Here is a 13,204-nt window from a genome sequence, read left to right as displayed (position 1 = left end):
TGTGCACCTGTTTGCCCCTGGGGCAACCATACCTACAAGGGCAAATCAGCCAGTGGGTATTTGCCCCTGGGGTACATCTTCTCATATAAATGGGGTAATATGAATGTTTTATCTTACAAATAGACTTCTTCCACTTGAAATACTTAAGAAACATGGTTATTTTTTTCCGTCAAACATAAAGATTACTCATAAAACTTCCTGGGAGTTGATTTTATAACAAGGAGATTAACTTTATTCTTTCCTTATAAACGAAAACCTTATTATATCTTTTTTTTCCAAAGTGCTCAGACATTAAGTGGTGATACAAATGGACTATTAGCACTAGGCTTCTAATGTTTATACACACAGGAACATTTTAGTTCCCTTTCAAAGGGCATGCATATATGTACTGAACAGGATTATTTTATTCTGATCTTGTATAATGAAATTAATCAAGATGAAAAAAATCATATCATTTTTTGGAAACAAGAACATAATTATACTCACAATTGAGGCTAGCGTTTACCCCCTCCACTCCCCCTCCCTCAAAAAATTAAATAAATAATATAAATGAAATAAAAATATATATATAATTAAAATAGTCCCAAATCATTGTCTGCAGGGCTATAAGAAAAAAAACCCAGAAATAATGCCAGTTTTTTTCAGTTGTTATTTTAAAATGTCAATTGGATGGCTTAGTGCTTATAATTAGTGTTAAAGCGTTCTTCAAGTTATATATTAAAGTTGGATTACTTTGTTATATGTTTTTTTTTATTAACCCCAATTTTATACTCAATTTTTTAAAGTTTTAATATATATAAACAACAAGAAAATGTGAAGAGTTGAATCATTGAAAACTGAGATTCTGGACCATGGCTTATCTGAGTGGTATTTAAGTTATGTTCCAACATAAGAAATCAAATACTTAAAAAGGCGTCAAGCCTTTCTCTTTGACATTGCCTTTAAATTCCTGCAGTTTCAGTGTTCGCCGTCTGATAAGCTTTTATATTGAAATCTTATCCAAAGTCAAACAAATAAAACAAATATTAAAGATTTGATAATAAAACCACCATTTCATTTTTTATTCATTTTTACCGATGATATGGCATTTTGGTACGAACCTGTTCAAAATTATATCTTATATCGGAAACTGATGTGGGCTGTGCAAATAAAACCACCCTTACAAACAAGTGTACTACCTGTAAAACGCTTTTCAATTGATTAAACAACTTGTGATGGAATTTATGTTTGATTGACATTTGATGAATGCCCTTTCCAATATAATCGATGCTGCAGTGACCATAGAGTTTCAAGCAAATACTCTCTTTTCTAATTTCACTACCCCCACAAACCATCCTGGCCAAACATTTATTGTTATTGTTCTTGAAGTGAAACTGGTCCTGTGAAACTGGTCCTTTCCCTCATTCCCCCCTCCTCACCTCTGGCTCTGAATCACTTGGAGTTTTTAAAGGGCAGTTTAGTCAACTGCTGTTAATATGCTACTAGGTTGAGAAAAACAATATAGTGTTTATTTAAATACCAGTTGAAAGTGATCATTAAGTTAATGAGGCATTTCCGGGCTGATAAGCACTAAATTGTTTTATGATTGACCTGTCAATACTTTTTTCATAATCGGAAAACCACAATGAGGCGGAAATGTCACTCATGTACAAATATAAGGGTCAATTAAGGTAAACTATAATGGTATTTTCAGCTAGTCAGTTTTATTGGAGAACATGTTGAGATTATTGTCATATAGCCTTCGTGTAGTTATTGACATCATTGTGCAAAAGCCTTAAGGTCATAATTTGACAAACACTGTTCAAGATATTTAAACTAATGGCACACATATTGCCAGAGACAAAACACACGTATAGAAAGGCCCATAACTCTTGTTTGTATAGTTGTTTAGTTATGGCCCTTATTTAACTTTAAGAAACAACACCGTTCGAGCATTGCCATACACTTAATGGGGCAGAATAAGACTGGTTTATTGTGTTTTCCTAAGCGCTTCATAAGGTCTACAGAAAATTGCAAGTTTAAAATGTCTTTTTCCACATGTTTTAAATATCGTTTATAACTACAACAATTACATATTTGAAAGGGTTTTACATGTTTTTATTATCATATATACGTATGGTGATTGTAATTTACCACACCCAAAACCAAAGATACTTACTCGTCAATAATTGAGGTCTTAATTTTAAACTTGACGTCATTAAAATATCTGGTCTCATTCTCAATCAATAAATATTTTCATGTGATTGAAAATTGATTGTATTACATAATTGAACATGACAATCCTAGTATGATTCATAATTCTCAGTTTGAACAAAAATGTATTATTAAGGCCATCAATAAAAAAATGTTGGTTTGCGGTGCTCCTACCCACAATTTTTGGGGTGGGTAGGTAGGGAGGGATTTTTTTCTTTTTTACAGACGACAAAGGCAAATCTATATGACCCTAAAACTGAGGTAGCGATAAAAAAGATTGGGTCGGGGTTAATTTCGATGAGTCGGTCGGAGCACAGCAAACCAACATTTTTTTAATGATGGCCTAAACAGTTTAATATTCTATTCAGTATTGTCATTACAAAGCCTTTAAAATGAGACTTCTGTAATTATTCGGTATTCTTTTTTGAAATTTTATTCTTTTCCATGTGAAGGTTTTCATCATACTGTGTTTAGAGATCACGCTTACCAGTTGTAATTTAATTGATCAGTGATGATTTTTGATGAATTATTAACCAATTTGTTGTCAGTTGAATGTAGCTTTTGTTCTGAAGGGATACCTATTTGTATATCATTGTTCTACACTTAAAGCCCCAGTCACATTGACCTCCCGTACTGTTAAGGATCATCCCCGACTTAAATTTGGCCAATCCTAAGGGTCAGTTTAGTGTGTAAGATCTGCATTGGATCTGGGCTTGTCTGACACTGGTCCTGGATGGTCTGGGACACCGCCCTGGTAATATTAAAATTACAAATAAATGCTATTCAGACGTCAGGGACTGTCCAGGAGGAGTTTTCAATTTGGGGTAGTCCAGGACAGTCCATGTAGCAACCCTGTTGGAACAGGGTGAGTCCGTAGTGACAAAGTGTTGATCCTTGGCGATCTGGCATGTCATGTTGGACAAGGATCCTGGAGCACCCCGGACCATACACAGTTAATAATGGGCAAAAGACAGATGAACACGGATTGATGCCGTGGTGGTACCGTAGTGTTGGCTCCATGTTGCTCCATGTTGCTCCAACGATTATTCATCTGTTGACTGGTGCCTAAAAATGTTGGGTCTGTGACTATGTTTTGCAACTGTTAGACTTAAATTCACTTATGATCATCCCAGATTGAGATATCTTTTGATCCGGGATGTGAGTGTAGCTTAAAATTAAGGCTTTACTTGAAATTCTTTTTGTAGAGATCGGAATTATTTTGTATTGAAATAAGCCTATTTTATGAAATAAAACAGTATCATGCACAATTACTTCAGCAATAATAATGTATATAATTGTTTGCCCTTACATTTTGCAAATTTTGTCATTTTAATCTGCATTGAATGGATACTGTCCTCGGTAAATATGTTTTTAGTAAAAAAAATATGAAAAAGAGACGTGTCCACATATTTTATACTGACGATAATTAATTTTATTTTCAAATATTGATAAAATTGATGAAGTTGACTTGCTATAATTGCTGAACAAAAACCCAAACTGTAACTGTCAGATACTTATTTAAACAGAATTTTGTAATTTTAAGGCTAAAATCATTCCATTTTCAAATGCATTACTATAGAACGACACAGTACGCCTCTCGGCAGAATAGAGCATTTCATCTTTAAGTTACATTTTACTATAAATGTAAACGGCGCAGCTTTTATTTGGACATGTGATGACGTTTTATCATTGTTACAACTATTTTGTTCACATTTGAAAAATTAATTTTTATTCACTGTGTTACCCTATGGTAGGCATGACTGAGTCCTGTAAAGGACGGGTAAACAAAAGTGCCAAAATGGATTGTATCACGCTAATGTGTAAAAAAACAATAACATTTAATCAACTCTACTAGTTGATTTAGAGGGGCGCGCAACCCCTCTTAAATAGTCCAAGTTTACTTTTTATGTCAATATCGGAGAAAAAAAAAGTAATACTTCCGACTACAAATTGTTCAAATTTTCTTGATGGAGTAATCCCAAATCCCTATGCAAACAGTTTATACCATATACTTTCGGTTCTGAGAGAGGGGCGCATGTCAAAAGGATGTGCCCCTAAGTTATGCCCCCTCTAACATCAATTCCTGAATCCGCCCATGTACTCATATAAAATTCCAAAAGTATTGTTTAATTTCTCTTTAAAATATTCAACCCTCGGCAATGTGTGATTACAAACTATTTCAGGTCTTCAATGATCTTGGTGCAGAGGTTCTCCACAATGCGTTCGGCGGGTTTAACGCCTGCGTGTTCGCGTACGGGCAGACGGGCTCTGGCAAGACACACACAATGATGGGATATCCGGTAAGTCAGCTTACAGCATAAATAACAGAATGTTTTGTTTAGGTATAATAATGTTAGCTTACAATATAACAGGAAAAAAAAATCATGGAATTGCAAAAAAGTAAAACATCGATTATCCAAACCAACATGTGGCCCAGTCTTTAGAGTCAGTATAATGTATCTCATAGTACTAATAAAGTGACTTTTACTTGCGAAATATACACATTATAATCTGGGAAACCATTATGCTCTTATTTTAAAACGGGCTGAGAGACAGCAACAAAGTTAATTCATTTTATCGTGAAAAATGATGTATTATCGGCCTCATACTACGTAGCTCCTGTTGACAATTTTGGCTCCTTTTGTGGAAATAATGTATTTGCCGTTTCTAGTCCCTTTAATTACGTTCTGTTGGAAAATAATCTGTTTTCAAGGTTAATATCAGAAATTTACCAGCAACATGCCAAAATTTTCTTAAAATGTGCTTTTGTGTGTCTGCCCGGGTTCAAAAAATGAGCAATTATCTCCAATACCTGCAGAAAACAATATGTGCCATGTAAAATTCACATGGAACCAATTATTGGCTCAGAGTAACTCAGTTTACACTGATTGGAGTTATTTATCGAGGAACTGGCATGAGTGATTTTGACAACAAACATGCAGAATGGAGCATAATATTGTTAAAGGTACAAGAGCGTGAGATATAATCCCCCAACCCCCCTCAATTTAAGGATTTCGATACCCAAAGCGTTTGTGAATGGAAGATTTGGCTTATTCTTCAAGAATCAAACTTTTTAACATTCATTGATCTTTGCTGTATAATTTTCAAAGCATTCTTGCTCATTTCTAGGCAAAATTGAAATTCTAAATTTTAATCAAAATGACAATCAGAAAGACCCTGGCCCCCAACAACAACAACAACAACAACATCAATAACAAGAAAACGTTACTTTTGAGCAATTGAAATTAAATGACTTTAACAAACATTCTAGACAGCAATAGCCACATTCACAGCCATTGACCTTTAGTAACACTTCTAAGCATAAACTCCCAAATTTCGATGAATTTTTTACCTGTAGCTGGAGTATCATCATTCTCTTGTTAGTGCGTCCACTGCTTTAAGTCTTTTTGTTGCTCCTTGGAGCATCTGGCTACACACAAATAACTCCGCAGCTGTTCCTGTTCATACTCTCTGTGTAAAAAGGGTATTAATGTCCAGACTCTTATTATGTTCAGTGCTCAGTTCATACTCTCTGTGTAAAAAGGGTATTAATGTCCAGACTCTTATTATGTTCAGTGCTCAGTTCATACTCTCTGTGTAAAAAGGGTATTAATGTCCAGACTCTTATTATGTTCAGTGCTCAGTTCATACTCTCTGTGTAAAAAGGGTATTAATGTCCAGACTCTTATTATGTTCAGTGCTCAGTTCATACTCTCTGTGTAAAAAGGGTATTAATGTCCAGACTCTTATTATGTTCAGTGCTCAGTTCATACTCTCTGTGTAAAAAGGGTATTAATGTCCAGACTCTTATTATGTTCAGTGCTCAAAATATGTGCCTGTTTTGCTTAATTGCAGAAGAACAATTATTACATGTTACAGTTAATTTTATGGAGTATAAAACCTCAGGAGGGGGAGGGGGGTTTCCCCCAGAATATCAGGGGCTCTGAAACCCTTTATCCATGCAACATTATTTGATCAGCTAATGGAAAGTGTTTTAGAGGATAATTTGTTTGTTTCAGTGTAAGATCGTTATGTATATTGAAACAGACAATTTTTTTATTAAATGTCTAAAATTTGAGTAAAAAGTCATTTAATTACACTTGTAAGTATAACATGCCAATTGTTTTCCCTGGGCGTGCTGATGTTTGATTTTGAACTATTAAGTTACTGGTCAAAAGTTCATGAACTAATAAATTATCACAATAACAGTTCATGAACTTTAATACTTGGTTCATGAACTTCATAAAAATTCTTTCACAGTTCATAAACTTATTTAAAAATTTTGGAAAAGTTTCATGAACATTTTTCGCAGGAGAATAAGGCTAAAATTTCAAAACAGTGAAAAAAATCAATTTGATATTTTCACTGTAACAAAATTTCATTTCACTGATAAATCTCTATAAACCACTGGAATACAATTTATAGTAAATTGGTATACATTTAGAACAGTCGTTAATTTTGGAAGTTACAATTTTTAAAAAATATTGGCATTATAATGTAATTTTATAATCTTGTTAAAATGATATACAAACTAATTATATTTCGGTTTTTAAGTTATTCTATGGGGTCTTTAATATGCATTGAAACGATGAAAAAAACAGCGAAACTTTTTGCAAAGGTTTTGATATATTTGCATATTTACGCGAATTAATAACCATATTTTGGCAAGCATGTTTGCCTTAAGCACTTAACATTCATTGACTATGTTTTAAGAATGTCGGAAAAGGATGTTAATTAGTTGTAATATAAGTGTATATCAAAAACATCAGTGTGAAAAGTCAAGATTTTATAATATAAATCTGCAGGAGACGTTGTAATTCATTCCCAGGGTGTATTAAGCTTGCGCAAATACAAACACTCATATTTGGCTGAATCGAACCCTTTCATATTGGACTTAAAACAGTTATGTAAGGTTTAATTTCATCTTCTGATTTAATCACGCGGTGTCTGTTTGCAATAATCGATTGTCAGTTATACAAATCACCAAGTCTATTTTTGCGTAAAAGTAATTAGACGTTTTTCCTTATAATTTTCTGTAGTTAATACAGGAAGTTATTTATTTTGCAAATTAAATGAAGTCATGATTGCTTTTATAATAATCAATCGAGTCAAGGGTTCTTTTAATGACAATTATTCAATTTACAGATTGGAGCATCAATTTTGTCGTAAGCAAAATATTAATTTAATCAACACTTTTCTTAATAGTGAGTGTTACATTTCTGGTCTTACGAACAATAAAGAAGGCACTGACACTGCCCAGGCCAGATGCAGACCTGTTGTCTTAGTGGACCCTATAGAATGCTCACTTTTAATCTAATCCTTTAGCAGAACATGTCTATTTACTCACACACTGAACATTAAATTACCAACTTAATATAAAACCAATTAATGACATAATCCAGGAACCTTAATTTCTAAACAATTAAATTATCTTCCATCTTGTAATTACAGACACAAATTTTAAGCTTAAAACAATAAATTAGTTAATAAATTGATATTAGTTTGATATTTTACATTGATCTTTTATTACATTTGTGTATTTTTCTTCTGATTTCAGGGTGACGTAGGGCTCATTCCAAGAATTTGTGAGGTTTGTATTTTACAATTCTACCATCGAACATAACATGGGTAGTGTATACTTTAATATCCATGTAGTCACGCGGGTGCATGCCCTCAAAGATTTGATGAAAAAATTGTCTGCAGTATACCACTGGAATAACAGTGGTATGCCAGTGGTAAACCAATGGTATTTCAGTGGTATACCAACGGCAAATTTTGGTGAAATAAAAGTTTACCGCTGGTATTTCAGTGGAATTCCAGTGTATTTATAATTACCACTTGAATACAGTGGTATTCCACTAGTATTCCAATGACATTTTTACTGGGGTTATAATATTGCCTGTCTCTTAGGCCTGGATATTCTACTGTCTCTTAGGCCTGGATATTCTACTGGTATTCCACTGACATTTTTACTGGGGTTATAATATTGCCTCTCTCTTAGGCCTGGATATTCTACTGGTATTCCACTGACATTTTTACTGGGGTTATAATATTGCCTCTCTCTTAGGCCTGGATATTCTACTGGTATTCCAATGACATTTTTACTGGGGTTATAATAATGCCTGTCTCTTAGGCCTGGATATTCTACTGGTATTCCACTGACATTTTTACTGGGGTTATAATATTGCCTCTCTCTTAGGCCTGGATATTCTACTGGTATTCCACTGACATTTTTACTGGGGTTATAATATTGCCTCTCTCTTAGGCCTGGATATTCTACTGGTATTCTAATAACATTTTTACTGGGGTTATAATATTGCCTCTCTCTTAGGCCTGGATATTCTACTGGTATTCCAATGACATTTTTACTGGGGTTATAATATTGCCTGTCTCTTAGGCCTGGATATTCTACTGTCTCTTAGGCCTGGATATTCTACTGGTATTCCACTGACATTTTTACTGGGGTTATAATATTGCCTCTCTCTTAGGCCTGGATATTCCACTGGTATTCCACTGACATTTTTACTGGGGTTATAATAATGCCTGTCTCTAAGGCCTGGATATTCTACTGGTATTCCAATGACATTTTTACTGGGGTTATAATAATGCCTGTCTCTTAGGCCTGGATATTCTACTGGTATTCCACTGACATTTTTACTGGGGTTATAATATTGCCTGTCTCTTAGGCCTGGATATTCTACTGGTATTCCACTGACATTTTTACTGGGGTTATAATATTGCCTCTCTCTTAGGCCTAGATATTCTACTGGTATTCCACTGACATTTTTACTGGGGTTATAATATTGCCTGTCTCTTAGGCCTGGATATTCCACTGGTATTCCAATGACATTTTTACTGGGGTTATAATATTGCCTGTCTCTTAGGCCTGGATATTCTACTGGTATTCCACTGACATTTTTACTGGGGTTATAATATTGCCTGTCTCTTAGGCCTGGATATTCTACTGGTATTCCAATGACATTTTTACTGGGGTTATAATATTGCCTGTCTCTTAGGCCTGGATATTCCACTGGTATTCCAATGACATTTTTACTGGGGTTATAATATTGCCTGTCTCTTAGGCCTGGATATTCTACTGGTATTCCACTGACATTTTTACTGGGGTTATAATAATGCCTGTCTCTTAGGCCTGGATATTCTACTGGTATTCCAATGACATTTTTACTGGGGTTATAATATTGCCTGTCTCTTAGGCCTGGATATTCTACTGGTATTCCACTGACATTTTTACTGGGGTTATAATATTGCCTGTCTCTTAGGCCTGGATATTCTACTGGTATTCGATCCACTGACATTTTTACTGGGGTTATAATATTGCCTGTCTCTTAGGCCTGGATATTCTACTGGTATTCCACTGACATTTTTACTGGAGTTATAATAATGCCTGTCTCTTAGGCCTGGATATTCCACTGGTATTCCACTGACATTTTTACTGGGGTTATAATATTGCCTGTCTCTTAGGCCTGGATATTCTACTGGTATTCCAATGACATTTTTACTGGGGTTATAATATTGCCTGTCTCTTAGGCCTGGATATTCTACTGGTATTCCACTGACATTTTTACTGGGGTTATAATATTGCCTGTCTCTTAGGCCTGGATATTCTACTGGTATTCCACTGACATTTTTACTGGGGTTATAATAATGCCTGTCTCTTAGGCCTGGTTATTCTACTGGTATTCCAATGACATTTTTACTGTTGTTATAATATTGCCTGTCTCTTAGGCCTGGATATTCTACTGTTTTTCCACTGACATTTTTACTGGGGTTATAATATTGCCTGTCTCTTAGGCCTGGATATTCTACTGGTATTCCACTGACATTTTTACTGGGGTTATAATATTGCCTGTCTCTTAGGCCTGGATATTCCACTGGTATTCCACTGACATTTTTACTGGGGTTATAATATTGCCTGTCTCTTAGGCCTGGATATTCTACTGGTATTCCAATGACATTTTTACTGCGGTTATAATATTGCCTGTCTCTTAGGCCTGGATATTCTACTGGTATTCCAATGACATTTTTACTGTTGTTATAATATTGCCTGTCTTTTAGGGCTGGATATTCTACTGTTTTTCCACTGACATTTTTACTGGGGTTATAATATTGCCTGTCTCTTAGGCCTGGATATTCTACTGGTATTCCACTGACATTTTTACTGGGGTTATAATATTGCCTGTCTCTTAGGCCTGGATATTCCACTGGTATTCCAATGACATTTTTACTGGGGTTATAATAATGCCTGTCTCTTAGGCCTGGATATTCCACTGTTTTTCCACTGACATTTTTACTGGGGTTATAATATTGCCTCTCTCTTAGGCTTGGTTTTTCAGATATGATACTTTTAAAGAAATTGCTGGTTCTTTTAATATTTTATTGAAAAGAATATGTATTATATATCAGAGACTTAACCCTCCGTTTTCATTAAAAGGAGAATACAAAAGACCTGTGCTAATACCATTCCTGTCAATAAGATGCGCTTTGAAAAGTCTTAAGTAATATATTTTGTAATAAATTACACACATAACCATTGATTGAAGCTTTTATATCTTACCAAGGGCTTGAACATTTCTATGTTGGCGTTGGCGAAGGTCAAGTACCTTTGATTAATTTTACGTAGAAGGTATAGCAAAAATCCTAAATATATAAACTTACAATTACCATTTGTCGAGAAAAAAGATAGATTGAGCCTAAAAAACATTTAGATTTGTTTCTGGAAACAGCCTGCAAACAATTGGGCCGGTAGGGGGATAGGGATTTTTATTATGAGGTGGGATGGAAAACTGATTTTTTTTTTCGCATTTCACATCAACATTTACGGCTGGCTTATCTACAGTTACTCAGTATTACACTTTGGACTCTTTTGCAGAGCCATTATTTTTTAAATAAACAAAAAATCATTTTTATATGTTAATTTATTTATTCACAGCGATAAAGTAAGTTCAGTCTGGTAATCTGAAACAAACATTTTTTTAGGCCTTGTAGAAAAAAATGCCGTCCTAGAGTTTTATGTTTTGGAAAAGTGGTTTGAAAAGGCGTATTTATATTTTTCTTGTACAATTTTTATCAAAATTTACAAGTTACCAAACAAATCAAAATTGGATGACCTTTGATCTAAATTTATCAAATGAATAAGTTGAATTTGATTATAGCATTTCAACCATTCAAAGTTGGCTATCAGGGCAATATTTGTATACAAAGTTTTCTCGATTAGCAGCGTTGGTATAATTTTGAACTAGTGCCCTATGAAGCATATTCAATGAGATTGATTTAACTCATTTTATCACCAAACTGCAAAGTGGGAATATTAGACAAATATGGAAACAATACAGCTGTCAAGCGAAATGTTTCAAGATTAGAGCAATAATTTTCACCTAAGGGGGTCCCTTGGTTTTAAAATTCGGTGAGGGTTGCAAGTCAGGACGTTTAAATGTTTAAACAATGGTCAGTTTGAATTACGTCTGTAAATAAAACCTGGTAAAATTTTGACTGATTTAGGTCTCATGTTTTCAATAATTTAGTATTAGGGTTCATTTGATTAAAATCAACCCAAATTACAGGCTTCATAATGTATAAAATTACTCTGATTATGCATTTTCCTATATTTTTAAGCTGGAAGTCTGTTAAATCATTTAAAAAAAACTTTAGTGTAGCTATTTTTTATCTATTATTAACATGAATGTTTTTATTTATGAAGTTTATAAATCTTACCACAGCTGTATTTATACAAAGTTGCTTAAAGCGCAAACAAATCTTTGAAGTTTTTTTTACTTTAATGTTTGAATAATTTTCAATCTGTCTTTGATTTCTGAAAATTTGAGCTCTGTAAACTACAAAAATATATAGATGTTGTAAATACCTTTGATTTGTGGAGAACTTTAACTTAAATCTAAATATTTGTTTAAATTATTTACAAACATTCAAGAGTGGTAATACACTGTGGGGTTGAAAGGAGATTTTTGTTCCATACCTTATATGTGTTTAATGGAGGTCAAAATATATTCTCTTTTTTAAAAAAACACATTAATACTTGGAAGTTTTCAATCATGTTGTTAAAAATGCGTCTTGAACATTTTTGAATGTATTTATTAAATCTACAACACTTTAAGTGAATATGTTATTCTTGCAAAAAATGTTTATATACAAACATAATAGTAATGAAATGAATATTAGGTCCATTCCAAAGTTCTCACCAACAACAATTTATACTTCTTGTACTCGTTACCTAATTCTACTGGAGGTAATACGGAGTTATTCCCCCTGAATATGATTATAGTTCTTGCATTTATACTTTAGGTCGTAAGTTTAAAATAATGCTTCAGAAAATCTTCATTAAGGGGTTTGGAGCAGTTAATGAAGCCATCAATTGCCCATTCTTAGTCATAAAGATTTTACACAATGATCGATGTTCTAACTGGCTTTGAAACGATCAAGCCCATTCTTAGTCATTATGATTTTACACTATGATGTTCTAACTTGCTTAGAAGTGATCAAGCCCATTGTTAGTCATTATGATTTTACACTATGATGTTCTAACTTGCTTAGAAGCGATCAAGCCCATTCTTAGTCATTATGATTTTACACTATGATGTTCTAACTTGCTCAGAAGTGACCAAGCCCATTCCTATATTCATTATGATTTTACACTATGATGTTCTAACTTGCTCAGAAGTGACCAATCCCATTCTTAGTCATTATGATTTTACACTATGATGTTCTAACTTGCTTAGAAGTGACCAAGCCCATTCTTAGTCATTATGATTTTACACTATGATGTTCTAACTTGCTTAGAAGTGATCAAGCCCATTGTTAGTCATTATGATTTTACACTATGATGTTCTAACTTGCTTAGAAGTGATCAAGCCCATTCTTAGTCATTATGATTTTACACTATGATGTTCTAACTTGCTTAGAAGCGATCAAGCCCATTCTTAGTCATTATGATTTTACACTATGATGTTCTAACTTGCTTAGAAGCGATCAAGCCCAT

The 13,204-nt window shown here is 33.9% G+C and overlaps 1 protein-coding gene across 1 annotated transcript in view; it reads left to right on the top strand.

Annotated features, from left to right (window-relative positions):
* The window catches only part of LOC128208740 (kinesin-like protein KIF16B), a 60,861-nt gene that overhangs the window by 8,186 nt on the left and 39,471 nt on the right, over positions 1 to 13,204 (top strand). The window contains exons 4-5 of the mRNA XM_052912287.1: positions 4,377 to 4,493; positions 7,751 to 7,783. Coding sequence (XP_052768247.1) covers positions 4,377 to 4,493; positions 7,751 to 7,783 — 150 coding nt within the window. The remainder of the gene's footprint in view (positions 1 to 4,376; positions 4,494 to 7,750; positions 7,784 to 13,204) is intronic.

Source organism: Mya arenaria, chromosome 11 (genome assembly GCF_026914265.1).
Source record: "Mya arenaria isolate MELC-2E11 chromosome 11, ASM2691426v1".
Taxonomy (NCBI): Eukaryota; Metazoa; Mollusca; class Bivalvia; order Myida; family Myidae; genus Mya; species Mya arenaria.
Note: the sequence above shows the minus strand (reverse complement) of the source record. Positions and strands in the feature narration are given on the sequence as shown.